The sequence below is a fragment of the Rhinopithecus roxellana genome, chromosome 6 (genome assembly GCF_007565055.1).
Source record: "Rhinopithecus roxellana isolate Shanxi Qingling chromosome 6, ASM756505v1, whole genome shotgun sequence".
Classification (NCBI taxonomy): domain Eukaryota; kingdom Metazoa; phylum Chordata; class Mammalia; order Primates; family Cercopithecidae; genus Rhinopithecus; species Rhinopithecus roxellana.
This window is the reverse complement of record NC_044554.1, coordinates 149,792,555-149,809,074: the sequence shown is the minus strand read 5'-3', so window position 1 is coordinate 149,809,074 and position 16,520 is coordinate 149,792,555. Positions and strand designations below refer to the sequence as shown.

The window sequence follows — 16,520 nt, the reverse complement described above, 5'->3', positions numbered from 1 at the left end:
ATTGTCCTCTGACTAGCTGGTTCCTTATGTGGGAGAAAAGGTGTTTTCTGCTGACTACTTATGTCTACAAAAGGACGTCCAGGCTTTTCTCACAAAAGCTCAGAAACAATGGAGAACTGGGTAGAGACAAGGGTAAATATTCAAAAGAGGGGGAGGAGATCAGGAACAGATCAGAGGGGACCCAGGGACTCTGGGCAGCCCTCATTAAATGTAGAGAAGTTCATGAAAAAGATCATTTTTCTCTTCAAAAAGCGACCTCCTTGCCAGAGAGGGGATGGAAGTGAGGAAAAGGGAACACTGACCCTGCCTCAGTGGGTGTGCGCTCAGCCCTCATGCATAAGCGTCTGCATATGAGCAGGGGTGAGGGGGAGGAGGAGTCACTGGCACTGGGTGTCACTTCTGCACTGAGGTGAAGAATCAGATATGCCTCCTGGACTCCGGCCACAGGCAGAGGCAGCTGAGGCTGGTAGATGAAAAAGCAACAAGATGAAAGGAGCCTGGGTCTCCCGAAACAAAGCAGTTTCCACTCTGATCATGCTGTAATAAAAGCCACTAGTCAGTTAAGACCCATCCACTTTGCAACCTTCTAACCAGCTCCTCATCCTTAGATACAAAGTCAAGCTAGGAATCACCAGGCTGTGGGGATGGAAGCTTCCAATGTGAAAAACAGAAACTAACACAAATTGAAGGGAACCAAGAGGTAACAAAGACAATGCAACAGGCAGAGAAATTTTCAAACTCAAGATTCTTTAAGTTGGAAATCTAACAGAAATGACAATAAAATGTAAAAATAAAACAAGGAAGAAAAACCCTGAGAAAATTCGACTTCAAGAAGTCCAATATCCAATCAATAACTTTTAAGAAAACAGGAAAAAAAAATGGAAAAGAGAAAGTCATTAGGGAAATAATACTAAAAAAAGTTTTCCTCCAAAGTGAAGAAAGTGCCCAGACAGAGCACACAAAGTATGCGATGAGAAGGATGAAATAATATCTGCCACATCATGACCTTTTAGGGGACTAAAGAGAGAAAGATGAACCCAAAAGCTGCCAGAGGGAAAAAAAACTAGCCACACACGAAACGAACTAACGGTAGAATAGCAACAGACTTTTGAAAGCTACACTCCATCTTAGAAGACAGTCGAACAAAGCCTTTAAAAGTCTGAGGAAAAATTAAAATCAACAACCAGGCAAACCAGTAATTAAGTGTAAAAATAAAAAAGGAAATATTCAAACATGCCAAACAAAATGTATTTTAAAATTATCTCTGTGACTCTCTTGGAAATCACCTGAGGATATGATCCTCAAAAAGATGAAACAGACCAGAAAGAGAGCAACTTGGGGTCCAAAACACAATGAATCCAACACAAGAGAGGAAAGGGGAATTCTCAGGATGATGGTGAACAAAACTCCCAGGGAATCGCTATACAGAAGCCCAGGGAAGGATAGGTCTAGGATGGAACCAGAGACAGAGGTTCCAGGAGGGAGGCCCCAGGGGATAGTAATGGGCGAATTGAAATAATGGATTTTATACATTTGACAAAGTATAAAATAAGTGTTTACAGTTCAGTTGTAGATCTGGAAAGGAATTAATCAGCATACAGAACACCAAGGAAAACACAATATTAATAATAATTAACCACAGGAAAATTTTTAAGTTACCAAATAAACAATTACTTATACTACTTAATTCAGCAATAAGCAATATTTTCTGGTTTGTGTGTGTGTGTGTGTGTGTGTGTGTGTGTGTGTGTGTGTGTTTTTGAGATAGAGTCTTGCTCTGTCGCCCAGGCTGGAGTACAATGGTGCGATCTCCGCCCACTGCAAGCTCTGCCTCCTGGGTTCACACCATTCTCCTGCCTCAGGATCCCAAGTAGCTGGGACTACAGGCGCCCACCACCACGCCCGGCTAATTTTTTGTATTTTTAGTAGAGACGGGGTTTCACTATGTTAGCCAGGATGGTCTCAATCTCCTCACCTCATCATCCGCCCGCCTCAGCCTCCCAAAGTGCTGGGATTACAGGCGTGAGCCACTGCCCCCGGCCATGAGCAACATTTTTACAGTCATAATAATGTAACTGTGGACCATGGTTTTACGTATTAGAATTGCTGAGGTTTCAAAGATCAGAAAGTGGCTTTCCCCAGACAAAGGGATTGATGCGGTCGGGAAGACAGATGGGGCAAGGGACCACTGATGTACTTGATTAGAAAAGTTATGCATATATATACAAAACAGTGAAAATTCAGTTTAAAAACATACTAATAAGTAACATACCCATTGTAAAACACATTAATAGAAATGAAGTTGTTCAATTAACTTATTTGGAGACCTCTTGATATTTACCAAAAAATACTTATAAGGAACAAATCATAAAAATGTTCCAGACAACATTAAAATAGATGTTCGTATTCACCACCAAAGAAATAATACAGTATATTTTAACCTTGGCTTGAAAACCATTAAAGAAAAACCTTCCAAAAAGAGAAACTTTCCATACTGAAATTACCAACTACAAAGTACCAGACCATGCGAAGGTATGGAGTTACAGTCATCTTACCTGGAGGATGAGGAGTTGGGGAAATGTGTAATTGCAAAAGCAGACATTTAAGAATCCGCCCCCCAACACGCAGTATGTTACCTTTCCCTCCAATGTGTACTTAGTTCAATAAATGATTCTAAGTAAAATTAACTGAAGAAACTATTAGAATAAATATAAAATTACATGTATGACAGCTAAAAATGGAGCAAAACAGAATCCTGAAAAATGACAATATTAGAAAGAGTAAACTTCCACCTATCAAACCAAAACGATGTGTACAGAAATATCAGCTGAAGAACAGCAAAATCCTGGGACCTCAGAATCCTTCGGAAATGAACTATTACAGAACGGTAATATTCTGGAACATGAGAACAGAAAAGAGAATGGAAAGTCTAGATCCTTGTTAATATCATGTATCTTTGAAACATTTTAATTTTTTTTTTTTTTTTTTTTTTTTTTTGAGACGGAGTCTCGCTCTGTCACCCAGGCTGGAGTGCTGTAGCCGGATCTCAGCTCACTGCAAGCTCCGCCTCCCGGGTTCACGCCATTCTCCTGCCTCAGCCTCCCGAGTAGCTGGGACTACAGGCACCGCCACCTCGCCCGGCTAGTTTTTTTTTTTTTTTTTTTTTTTTTTAGTAGAGACGGGGTTTCACCGTGTAAGCCAGGATGGTCTCGATCTCCTGACCTCGGGATCCGCCCGTCTCGGCCTCCCAAAGTGCTGGGATTACAGGGTTGAGCCACCGCGCCCGGCCACATTTTAATATTTTAAGTAAAACTTTTTATGAAATATAAATACTACTCACTCTGGAAATGGAATAAACACTTTTTTCTTCATTATGCAGGATCTTTAAACAAAAATTAAAGCTGCAAACAATTTAATTGCTATGGAAAGAACACTTAAAATGTATTCTCAAAGACAGTAGGCCGGGCATGGTGGCTCACGCCTGTAATCCCAGCACTATGGGAGGCCGAGGCAGATGGATCACAAGGTCAGGAGATCGAGACCATCCTGGTTAACACAGTGAAACCCTGTCTCTACTAAGAATACAAAAAGTTAGCCTGGTGTGGTGGCAGGCGCCTGTAGTCCCAGCTACTTGGGAGGCTGAGGCAGGAAAATGGCCTAAGTAAACCCGGGAGGCGGAGCTTGCAGTGATCCTTGATCACGCCACTGCACTCCAGACTGGGCGACAGAGCGAGACTCCGTTTCAAAAAATAATAATAATAATAAGATAGTAGAGCACACACTCTGGAGCCATTGTCGGTACTCAAATCCCTACTCTGCCAATGACTAGCTCTGTGACCTTGGCAAAGTTATTTAATATCCTTGTGTCTCAGTTTCCTCATCTATAAAGTGGTTTACCTATCTCATTAGGTAACCATATGGATTAAATGAGTTTCTGATTGTAAAGAGTTTAGACTAGAACCTCACATAAGGGTCACACATGTACTGAATTTCTCCAATCAAAAACAGTCTTCAGGGAAGATTGGAATCTGCAGAAGGAAAGCTTCAGAATGAGTCCACTGGAAAAATACTTGCTAAATTGGTAAATGCTAGTAAAGCTTATGTGATAGATGATATATTTCTATTGTGCCTTTCATATATGGCAACCATAAGCTAAGTTTTTCTTTCAATATTTTATTAATTATTCATTTATTCAATCAAAAAATATTTTGGAAGGCAAGCATTCCTCCGGGTCCTTTGCAAACACTACCTTATTCCATTCTCACATAGAAGACAGTCTCTTAACTCATTTAGGTGTTCTCCCCTCTACTCAATCACTTCTTTAAAAATCTTCTATAATCTTCCATTTTAGTTAACCTAATAAAACACTGCACCTCCCTTTTACAATCCTAAAAGACATCCATTACTTTATATTTTCCTTTACATCTAAAGGCAAACCAAAGAACTGGTAGTCACTCTAAGTTCTGCTCACATCATTTATTCAAACTATACAAAAATTCAACCTTAATAGATTCCAACCACAATTTAGAGCTTCTATACAGCTTTTTTTGGTCTTCTAGCCTTAATCATGACAGCCTAAGTTTGCCAGACATCTAAGGAAAGCACCTAGCATGGAAGGTAGAGACCAAAAGATGTTTAAAAACACAAGCTAGGCCAGGCACGTAATCACCTAGGCTCACGCCTGTAATCCCAGCACTTTGGGAGGCTGAGGCAGGGGGATCACCAGGTCAAGAGATCGAGACAATCCTGGCCAACATGGTGAAACCCATCTCAACTAGAAAATACAAACATTGGCTGGGCGTGGTGGTGTGTGCCTGTAGTCCCAGCTACTTGGTAGGCTGAGGCAAGAGAAAATTGCTTGAACCCAAGAAGCGAAGGTTGCAGTGAGCCGAGATCATGCGATTGCACTCTAGACTGGTAACAGAGCGAGACTCTGTCTCAAAAAAAAAAGCATGATAATGAAAAATAAAAACTCAGTAGGAGGGTTGAAAAAATAAGGCTGATAAAATGTTCTAGAATGTAGAACAAAGCCAACGAGCTTAAAAATGGGAAAAAAGAAAAGAAAATTAGAGGACTGGGAACTACGAACATCCAAACAATAGAAGTTCTGAATCAGAAGACAAAAGGAATAAAATAAGTAAAGAAATAATTCAAGAAAATTCCCAGAAATCAAAGGCATGAGTTACAAGATTGAAACAACCCATCAGGGGTACAAGAGAACACATGAAAGCAGATCTACACTGAGACATATTGCTCTGAAATTTCAGAACCATAGAGACAAGGAAGATATTCTACAATCTTCCAGAGAGAGGAAGGGGAAGCAAAGGTCACATACAAAGGTTTAGAAATCCGAATAACTTAGGAACATCTGAATAGCACCATCTGAAGCGACCAACAATGTTTTCAAGTCTAGAGTTCAATACTTGGCCAAACAATGAACCAAATATGAAGGCAAATAAAAACATTTTCAAATATGCAAAGTTTCATAAATGTTTACCTCCCAGCTCTCTACTCTCAAGACCTAGTTACCAAAAGACAAGGTCTACCAAAATGAGAAAATAAACCAAGAAATAGGAACAAACAGGATAAGGGCACAGGAGATCCAACAGGGGAGAGCAGTCAAGGAAATCCCAATGGGATGCCAAGAGGACAGATGTACACACACGAGGCAAGGTGGCCAGTCCAGAACCAAGTACTTACTCAGGCCCAAAATCTCTACATTAGTGCGAGCCTGGATGAGCCTGGACCAGATTCTTGTCCATATTTTACCTTGGCTCCACATGCTTTACTGCTGGCATCAGTTAAAGACACTTATGTCACTGACAGAAGTTGTTCCACTTTGATATGCTCCACAGAGCCAGGGTAAACAGTGGCGAATTTAGAAAGAGGGAACAGCTCTTCCCCTCATGATATTTCTGCTGGATATGCAGTACCTGGCCACTACATTTCTGTCAGATATCCCTACCGACTGAGTCCCACATTTATCCCAGGACTAGCTCATGACCTTGCCTACTGACATATATACACAGTAAATGGAAGTTTCTCTAAATAGTATCTATCCTTATTAGTGTGGTAGATGACATTATTTGCTTTGTAGTTTTGTTTTGTTTTGTTTTTTTCATCTAAAATGAAATGGGCTCAACCCACTGAATCAATTGTAAAACTCTCTAATAAGTGATGCCCTGCAATTTGACAAACACTGTGCTGAAGCAGTCACTGCTTGACTTTGAGGACTGGGGAAAGTCAAGTGTTCCATGAGATCATACTTCAGCTTGAATCCTGTTTTCATACTGGTCAATTTTTGTATTTATTTCACTCGCTTTGGAATAGGTTTCAACCCAGTCAGTTACCAAGGCCTTTCATCATCCAGCACAACCACTGTTCCCATCTGAATCCTCCACAACACTCCCTGAAGAACATGCATCCCAGCAAAACTGATCTGCTTATTACCTGCTTTCCATACACTAGATTTTGGCCTTTGCCTCTCCCTGGTATGCTTTTATCCTTATGGTTTATTTCCACCTATCCAAATACCTCTGATTCTACAAGGTCACACTGAAGTAGCCCCTCCGTGCAAAAAAAATTTCTCCTGCCTCTGGAGTTCTAAAGACTTTATCCTTCATTCCTGTCTATCTTCCATTCACACACACTCTGACGCACTCACATGCTCTCAGAGTCCAAACAGCCTTAAGAAACTACTTGGTATGAATTGCATGTGTTGACTGAACAACTGACTATGCATCTCCCATGTAGACAGAAAACTGCCTACCAGGCACCACAGGGGTTAAAGACTGAGAAAGGTCAGGTCAGGACCAAAACCACCAAAAACCCCTCAACCGAAACCAGAAACTTCTATTCTCTTCAGTAGATGTTGTGCTTTCTGCCTTTGAAAAAACAGTTATAACAAGCATTACAAGAAAATATGAATGCTTTAACAATTGTTTATAAATTCTTCTTTCAACTAAAAAAGTAGCCAGGCATGGTGGCACGCACTTGTAGTTCCAGCTACTTGGGAGGCTGAGGCAGGAGGATTGCTTGAAGCCAGTGCTTTGAGGCTGTAGTACACTATGACCACATCTGTGAATAGTCACTGGACTCCAGCCTGGGCAACAATATAGCAAGACTACATTTTTTTTAAAAAAAAAAAGGTAGCATAAGTGCAGATTAGCAGTTTAGCAAACATGCCATGTTTCATATTCTAACTTCTCTTATTTAAAATCTAATCTCCCAAATGTAATGAAGCTACCCATAGACAGATGGGCAGTACTTAGCAACATGAACAGACACCACCAAGTTTCTCTCCCTCTGGCTCATTAGGATGCAAGCCCACAGGCCCACTTTCCCTCAAGTCAGCCTCCTTTTCTCATTACCGTAGTCTTTTGGTTTAACTCATTTCCCTGCATCTTGTTTCAAAAACAAATCTTTCATATCATCTTTTAATCATGCATTTTTATTTTAGTCTCCCCAATTAAACAAAAGAATTTTCTTAGACCTAAGTCAGAAATATTAACATCAAAGTATCTTAAATCTACATGCAAATATATTTTACATTGACCTTCTAACAGCTTCCTCGTTTGACAAATGCTTATCAAGTAACTGCTAGATACTCAAACGGTGGGCTAGAAACTCAACACATCTTTGAGGTACTAAACTGAAAATGCCACACTTCCAAAGGAAAGAAGATAATGGGATAATAGCAAACACAAACTCATTATCCTGAATTGAAAATCATATACAATTCTCATAATTCTGTACTACAAAGAATCAATAAGCAGCAGGGAAGAAAATTCAAAAGATAATCTCAAGGTAAAATACTTCAAACATATATACAGTATAATAAATTGGCAAAAAAATAAGAAAGAGAAAAGTAAACATAAAAAGCCTTAAAAAAGTAGTCTTTTAATTTTAGGAATGATTTAGTAAAGTAAATCAGGTCAGATATTAAATAGTGCATAGAAGACACTTCTAAATATTGCATAGAAGATACTTCTATTTTAACATTAGTAAAGAGCTATTAATATCATTTGATAATCAGTGGTCTTTTCCCTTATATATTATGTAAACAATATATACCGGAAGGAGCTGAAACAATCTACAGCCATTGACATTGGAAGAAGAACCGGAGTCAGCCATCTGGAAAGAGCCAAATGCTCTAAGGTAAAAGCTGCTCCCTCATGCTACCTTAAGCAGTAGTCTACAGAATTTTTTACACCAAAACTATAGTAAGAAGTAAGACTTCACACATCTCAGCACACACACATACATACAGCAAATGGAATATATTGTTCTATAACAATATATTAGATATTCCATAACCATTTGTGGAATATATATTGTTTATGCTCAAATGCCTATGAATATTTAAAATTTATGCCAGGCATTGTGGCTCATGCCTGTAATCCCAGTACTTTGGGAGGCTGAGATAGGCAGATCACTCAAGCCCAGAAGTTGAGACTAGTCTGGGCAACATAGCAAAACCCTGTCTCTACAAAAAATTAGCTGAGTTTGGTGGTGTGCACCTATAGTACCAGCTACTCAGGAGGCTGAAGTGGGAGGATCGCTTGAACCCAGGAGGCAGAGGCTGCAGTAAGCAGAGATTACACTACTGCACTCCAGCCTGGGTGACAGAGTGAGACCCTGTCTCAAAAAAAAAAAAAAAAATTAAATGTATCAAGTTTCCCCAATTCTATTTATACCTCTGAAACTACCTTAAGTGTGATGGGCCACGGCAGTGGTGAAAGCATGCAAATAATGATTTTATGATAGTAAGATTGCTTAGGATATTTTCATAAAACTGAACTATAAATTAATCAACGATTAACTATTAACTAATCAACTATTTTATTTTAGTATATCTTACAAACACATGCTAAAATATTATCTTACCTTAAATATGTGCCATATATGAAGAATAATGCCATCATTAGTCCATTTACAATAAAAATTACAGCAACATAAAAGCAAGCAGGATCTCTCAATCTTTTAAAAATAAAACATATGCTCCAACCACATTAACCTAAATTACCTCTAGCAATTTATATTAAAATTTATACCTAAATTTTGAAAATGGTGGCCAGATATATTAAATAGTTGCCTTAGTTCCCACAAGAAAACACAACACTACTGCAGAACATAGATGCGATCAGGGTAATGAGCAATGGTGGTTTTAAAACAGGGCTGCAAAAATCACAGATACGCCTCCTCTGGAGGTATGGGGTCTACAGACCCCATTTTTGAGTTTCACTGGGCTTGTGACTCTTTCAACAGAGTACGGCAGAACAACACTATGTGACTTCTGAGGCTAGGTCATAAGAGGCCATGCAGTGTCCAGCTTGGAGCCTTCAGCTGCCGTAGGAAAAGCCTTACTACAACTCTGAGGTACTTTGCTATCAAAAACCCCAAGTCACCCAGAAAGGCCACAGGTAGGTGTCCCAGCTGACAGTTCCAGCTGAGCTCAGCCTCATAGTCCTCCACGCCCAGGAGTCAAAATGTGAGCAATGCAGCCTCTCAGTTAATTCCAGTCTTCCCAGACATTTGCGTCTTACTAGCAGAGGTCCCTGAAATCATGGAGATAAGCCAGCCCTGCTAAAGCCTGCCCAAATTCTGGACTTGCAGAAACCATATGCATAATAAAATGGGTAGTGTTTACACCACTAAGTTTACAGTATAAGTTTATTATGCTGGATAAGTTTATTATTTTACAACAGATAACTGGACAATATCACAGAAAGAAACTTATCTTCGCAGCTTTCAGTAGGACTGAGTCCTTCTCCTCTGGTAACTGTCCAACATATCTTGGTTTGAATACCAATCAAGTCCATTATTTTGGCATAAATCCAGTACCAGCTGGCCAAAATTACCTATTTTTAAAAAATATAGCGGCATCTTGAGAAAATATACTAAACAATTTTCATTGGTAGAATACTTTTGAGATATTGTGACAATTATATTTTGCCTTTCTATACCATTCACTTGGCTCCCTTTAAATCTAGTAAAACGAGGCTCAGAATCTCCTAGGCAGATTCTTCACTGGTCAGTTTTCAATTGTTCATCCATGGGTAAGGACAAAATATGGGCCAAAAAAAAGTGCTAAATTTATGTTTTTCAAAAACTATACAACTCTACTAAGAGACAAAAAAGAGGATTTGCACAAGTAAAAGATACTGGGTCTACTGGAATGGAACGAATTATTTAATATATGAATTCTCCCTCAAATTAATTCATAAACATAAAATAATTCTAATCAAAATTCTATGTGCCTAAAATGTATCTAGAAAACAAGAAAACTAAAGGGAATGTTTTAACAGATATTAAGTCTCATCACCTTTAATAATTAAAATAGTGTGATACTGGCACAAGAATGGCTAGAGAGATCAATGTAGCCACGTTATAGGTGGTGGTAAGCCACCCCAGATTCCCTCTTCTGGGCCGGAGCACTCATTCCTCCAGCTGGTTGGAAGATTGGAGCCTGAGAGCTCGAAGCTATGTCCCTCCCTGGGAACTCCGCGTGGCAGAAGAAAGTAAATTCACTCAAAGTGATCCAAGGGCAATCTGCATCCAATGACTGACTAGTCAACAGGGACTAGGGGCCCTTCTGTCAAGGTAGGATAACTCTGCAAGGCCATCCCAGATCCAGAGCTGCCAGGGACTGGATGAGGCCTTCACGGTGGCTGCATCAAAGCTCTCCTCTTCTTCCTGCCTCAATCTGCTTCACTCATCCCCCTTCAGGTGTTGACCCTAAGGACACTCCCTCAACTACTTCCAGCATGCAAATCTCCATCTCAAAGTCCACTTCCCACGACCTCAACCTAAGGCAATACTGAGCACAAAATCCAGAAACACATGCAAGCATGTAGGTATAATAATTTTGCATATAAAGAAGAAAGCTTACTTCAAATCAGTGGAGAGAGGATGGACACCTCATCAGTGTTAGGTTACACACAATACCATTTTCAAAGAAAAATTCAAGGTTCGATTCCTACCCCACGCTATGCATCAAAACCAATTCCAGATAAACTAAAAATGTAAATTTAAAAAAATAATTGTAATGATTATAAAAATGAAGTTTTTTACATGTATGTATAAAAGACAAAAAGATTCACAGATATATTTCTGTATAGAAAAAAATACATACACATCATACACAAAGCTGAAGGGCAGACAACTAGGGAAAATGTTTCATTATATAGCATTATATTAATATCCAGTATATAATAAATGAGCTCTTAAAAAATTTTAATAGAAATATAGATAAAAGGCAAAAATTGACAATTAATTTTAAAAGTAAAAATGCATTATATGTATATGTATGTGCTATATATACATAAATAGAGAACACTGAAATACATATATAAAATCAATGAATGAAATATATCATGTGACTTCAATTTCTTTGTCTATCCAATTAACAAAGATGCAGGTAAATAAACAGTTTCGAAGACACTGCTGGTGGACAGTTCAATATCTATTTGGAAGGCCTTTTGACAAAATCATTAAAGTATATATTCTATTGAATGAAAGAATTCCACATCAACAAATTTATAGTTTTGCAAGAAGGATAAAGGAGAGGCCAAATGTCATCTCCACTTGCTGAACTGGGCTCACCTTCCCTCCACCCCCACTCAAGAAAGTGCGCTTAATTAAATGAGGATAAGGAAGAAAACGTTTAACAAATGACATGTAAAAGTAACAGAGCTCGGCCGGGCGCAGTGGCTCAAGCCTGTAATCCCAGCACTTTGGGAGGCCGAGACGGGCGGATCACGAGGTCAGGAGATCGAGACCATCCTGGCTAACATGGTGAAACCCCGTCTCTACTAAAAAATACAAAAAACTAGCCGGGCGAGGTGGCGGGCGCTTGTAGTCCCAGCTACTTGGGAGGCTGAGGCAGGAGAATGGCGTAAACCCGGGAGGCGGAGCTTACAGTGAGCTGAGATCCGGCCACTGCACTCTAGCCTGGGCGACAGAGCGAGACTCCATCTCAAAAAAAAAAAAAAAAAGAAAAGAAAAGCAACAGAGCTCCCCTTAGTATAATCCCTACAAGCACACCAAATCTAGTTTTCGTATTTTCTAAACAATGCTCCTCAAAATCAATAATGATCTTTTTTATATATTCCTCCCCAAGATACATATTTTCTTTTAAAAAATTAAATACAATGTAATATGTTGAATTATATCTTAGATTTAGAATCAGCATTTAATACAAAAAAGTTTTACAAAAGTGAAAAATCACAATTGGAAAAAGTACCTTACCTCAGGGTAAAGACTGAACCTTTTCAATGTATTAATAACAAGGGGGTATTCAGTCAGTTTATCATTCATAATCATCCATACTCCATTCAAAACTGAGGGTGCTTCCACAATAGTCTTGAAATAGGAATAATACAGTCCCTGAAATAAGGATATGCTCAGTTAAAATAACAAGAGGTACATAATTATGATGCCTCTTCTAAGTAAATACACTGTTTTTGAAAAACAAAGCAATTAAGCACGTAATAGCTATTAATACAATGAATTTCACAGATTTCTGATCACTGATAAATCCTAAAGTTGCAAAAAAACTATGTATTTTCACATAAACTTGTCTTAATTGAAATAACTGAATTGCAAAATAGCTTCAAAAATAGTTTCAGCATTTAAAAAATAATATGACTCGGCATACTTCAACTTAGAAAATTCTATTACCCACACCAATATAACTGTTAGAAAATGCTATCTTATGAATAGACTGAGTGGTTTATTATGGAACTAAAATTTATCATGAACCAAGAAATCTCAAGCCAAAAATGCTCCTCTAACTGCTTATTTTAATCCCCAAAATGAAACTATCAGTCATTTTTCCTCCAGATTTACATGCAAAAATGCAAATGTGTTGAGAAGGTTACACACTGATGTATTATTACATATGAATTTCATTCAGGTGCCACCTAATTTTACAGATTACTTTCTCTCCTATCAAGTCAGCATAAGGTAAGAACCCTGTGGGACTGGGGATGAGGGTGGGAAGTGGTCCTATTTTGAAGAAAAGAGAGAGTTTTTTAGCTCGGCACACTACTTTGGGAAGATAGCAAGGGTGGAATAATACATGAGACAAAAAAACAAGAAAATACTAGAAGCCTAACGGGGAGTCTAAGTGGCAGTATGAGGGAAGACAGAGAAACACAAAATAAATCTATGTCTTGTATTTGCATCTTCAGTTTTACCTGGAGCTGCCCTGGTAGCCAGTACCAGTAGCTGCCAAAGTTTAAACTGGGTTTAAGACTCATAAACACAAAAGTGATATGCCTACCCAGAAATTTATTGAAAAAGAAAAAAAAACGGTCTTGATAGTCTGATGTATTAGCTCTGATATCACTATTTTTAAAATTATGTTTCCTTGTTTACTGATTTGGATAGTGTCCCCTAAAATTTCATGTCCACCAGACCCTGTGGATGTGATCTTATTTGGAAATAGGATTCTTGCAGACGTGATCAAGTTAAGATGAGGTCATATTGGATTAAGGTGGACTCTAAACCCAACACAACTGGTAAATCTAAATAAAGAGGAATATTTGGCCTCAAAGCTACAGGCACACAGGGGAAAAGGCCGTGTGAAGATGGATCAGAGATTGGGGTGAGGCATCAGCATGCCAAGGAATTCCAAGGATGGCCAGCAACCACCAGAGGCTGACAAGAGGCAAAGAAGGACTCTCCCCTCCAGCCTTCGGAGACAAGAGGCCCATCAACACCTTAACGTCCCACTGCTAGTCTCTGGAACTGTGAGAGAATACATTTCTGCTGTTTTAAGCCACCTAGCTTGTTGTACTTCTTTATGACAGCCCTAGGAAACCATATCTTCCTTCTTTTGTAGGTTTGATTTTGGAAACATATCAAAAATTTAAAAATCCCTAAATATCAAAATAAAAATGAAAGAAAGGAATGAACTATTTATCAACTTGGGAGATTTCAAGTAACAGTAAGATATTGTACTTTTACTGTATATCCCTAGTGGACTATATCCTAACGTTAAAATGGAGCCCAGGAATTCAGCAGGACTGGTTTCACAAGTTACAGGTCACAAAGATTCTGCTGATAATAAAGGATGCAGTAAAGAAGCCGGCCAAAACCTGCCAAAACCAAGGTGGTAACTAAAGTGACCTCTGGTCATCCTTATTGCTCATTATAATACATTGGCATACTAAAGGAAAAGCCCACCAGCAGCATGACAGTTTACATATGCCATAGCAACCTCTGGAAGTTACCCTCTATGGTCCAAAAGAGGGAGGAACCCTCAGTTCCAGGAATTCCCCTCCCTGTTCTCAGAAAACTCATGAATAATCCACCTCTTGTTTAGCATACGATGAAGAAATAACATTAAAAACAATCAACCAGCAGTCCTCACAGCTGCTCTGCCTGTGGAGTACCCATCCTTTCATCCCTTTACTTTTTTTTTTTTTTTTTTTTTTGAGACAGACTCTCTCTCTGTGGCCCAGTCTGGAGCGCAGTGGCCAGATCTCAGCTCACTGCAAGCTCCGCCTCCCGGGTTTACACCATTCTCCTGCCTCAGCCTCCCGAGTAGCTGGGACTACAGGCGCCCGCCACCTTGCCCAGCTAGTTTTTTGTATTTTTTTAGTAGAGACGGGGTTTCACCGTGTTAGCCAGGATGGTCTCGATCTCCTGACCTCATGATCCGCCCATCTCGGCCTCCCAAAGTGCTGGGATTACAGGCTTGAGCCACCGCGCCCGGCCTCATCCCTTTACTTTCTGAAGATAAACTCATTTTCACTTTACTCTGTTGGTGCATTCTTGAATTCCTTCCTGCCCAAAGCCAAGAACTCACATGGCCTCCTGGGCTGATACCCAGTTCTGGGGGTTGCCCTGTGAAGAACCGAACTGCAATAAAATCTTAAACTCTTTCCAGTAATCATATTTTTAATTATACCTTTGGTACTTTTATTCCTATCAATAATTTGAAACCAAGATTCTCAAACTAAAAGGTTAACATCAAATAAGTAAAAAAACTTAATCTTGTTTCCATTTAAAAAATTAATATAAATTCATGATCTATCTTCTCTTTAAAAAAAAAATTTGTAGCCTAATTCTGTTCAGCAAAAAGGACAAAATACAGTGGCCAATCTAGTAGCAATGAGCATCTGCCACTGACAGGAATTGGGTGGCTCACTGGAAAACTGGCTGATGCCAGGTGAGAAGAAAATGCCTTGTAGTACCTGAAAGTAAGGAACCTATGGATACTAGTGAGGTCACATCAAGGGCAAACAGGGAGAGCTGTTGTTACCGGGGGTCCTTGCTCCCAGAGCTCTCAAGATGGTGGCAGGCTGCTTCCAAAATGGCGGTGGGCCACTTCCAACATGGTGGCAAGCCTCATGTTCTCCGACCCGGGGTTCTTGGCCTCACAGATTCCAAGCAATGGACTCTTGGCCCACGTGGTGAGTGTTATAGCTCTATTACAAGCTGTGGGTCATGGAAGAGAACCCTGGAACCCAGTGATTAGTGTTCAGCTCGATTAAGACAAACCCAGGCACTTAGCCATGCAGGAACAATGGCAAGCCTTTAGCCCAATCGGGAGTGGCAATGGGCGCCTCGCTGGATCAGGAGCACAGCGGACACCCTGCTGGATCCGGAGGGATGGAAGTCGCAACAGCTGCGGTGGACAGTGAGTGAAAGCTCAGCTTGAGCCCTAACAAAACAGGGACCAGAAGAGTGCAGCTGCAAGATTTAATAGAGTGAAAACAGAGCTCCCATATAAGGGGAGGGGACCCAAAGAGGGTTGCCGTTGCCGGCTCCAATGCCTGGATTTATATCCTGATCCTTGTCCCTCCCACTGTGCTCTCAGGCAATAGATGATTGGCTATTCCTTTACCTCCTGTTTTTGCCTAATTAGCATTTTAGTGAGCTCTCTGATTGGTTGGGTGTGGGCTAAGTTGCAAGCCCCGTGTTTAAAGGTGGATGCAGTCACCTTCCCAGCTAGGCTTAGGGATTCTTAGTCGGCTAATCCTGTCTCTCACTGCAAGGGCTTTACTTGCTAAACACAAGAAAGTTTACAAAATCTGTTAAAATCCATCATGTCATAATAATACTCCAAAAGAAGGTACTCCATTGATCACTACTAGAAGATGCTAGGGAAGTTACTCATTTTTCTGCAAATTGGTAAATAAAAAGAAAGAATAAAGCATTTTCCTGTCTTTCCTCTATGAAGAATACCTCAGAGAGAAATCAAAAGGTATTGTGTGAAAGTTCTTAATAGGAGAATTATAGCTAATAAGTGCAGAGAAAAAAATGATAGACTAGGTATCACAGTTTGAGAAGGATAATGAAATAACTAACCTAGGCTGATGGCTAGGCTATAGGAGGAATCAGCATCACAATACCTGAAGCCAGTGATCAATCTCAACATCACAGAAAGTGAGACAACCAGATATGATGTGCCTCTTGGCCTGATACAACAGAAGTATACAGCATCACCTAGGAAGTATTCCTGCCAGAAAATAAGTCAAATCTTCTGATCCATAAATGTTCAGGAAACT

General features: G+C 39.7%; 1 protein-coding gene across 1 annotated transcript in view; it reads right to left on the bottom strand.

The window, feature by feature from the left end:
* LOC104660373 (dpy-19 like C-mannosyltransferase 1) overlaps positions 1 to 16,520 on the bottom strand; it is a 120,285-nt gene that overhangs the window by 81,236 nt on the left and 22,529 nt on the right. Inside the window, 4 exon segments of the mRNA XM_030931863.1 lie at positions 2,019 to 2,030; positions 8,887 to 8,979; positions 9,736 to 9,860; positions 12,250 to 12,387. Of these exon segments, the coding sequence (XP_030787723.1) occupies positions 2,019 to 2,030; positions 8,887 to 8,979; positions 9,736 to 9,860; positions 12,250 to 12,387 (368 nt within the window).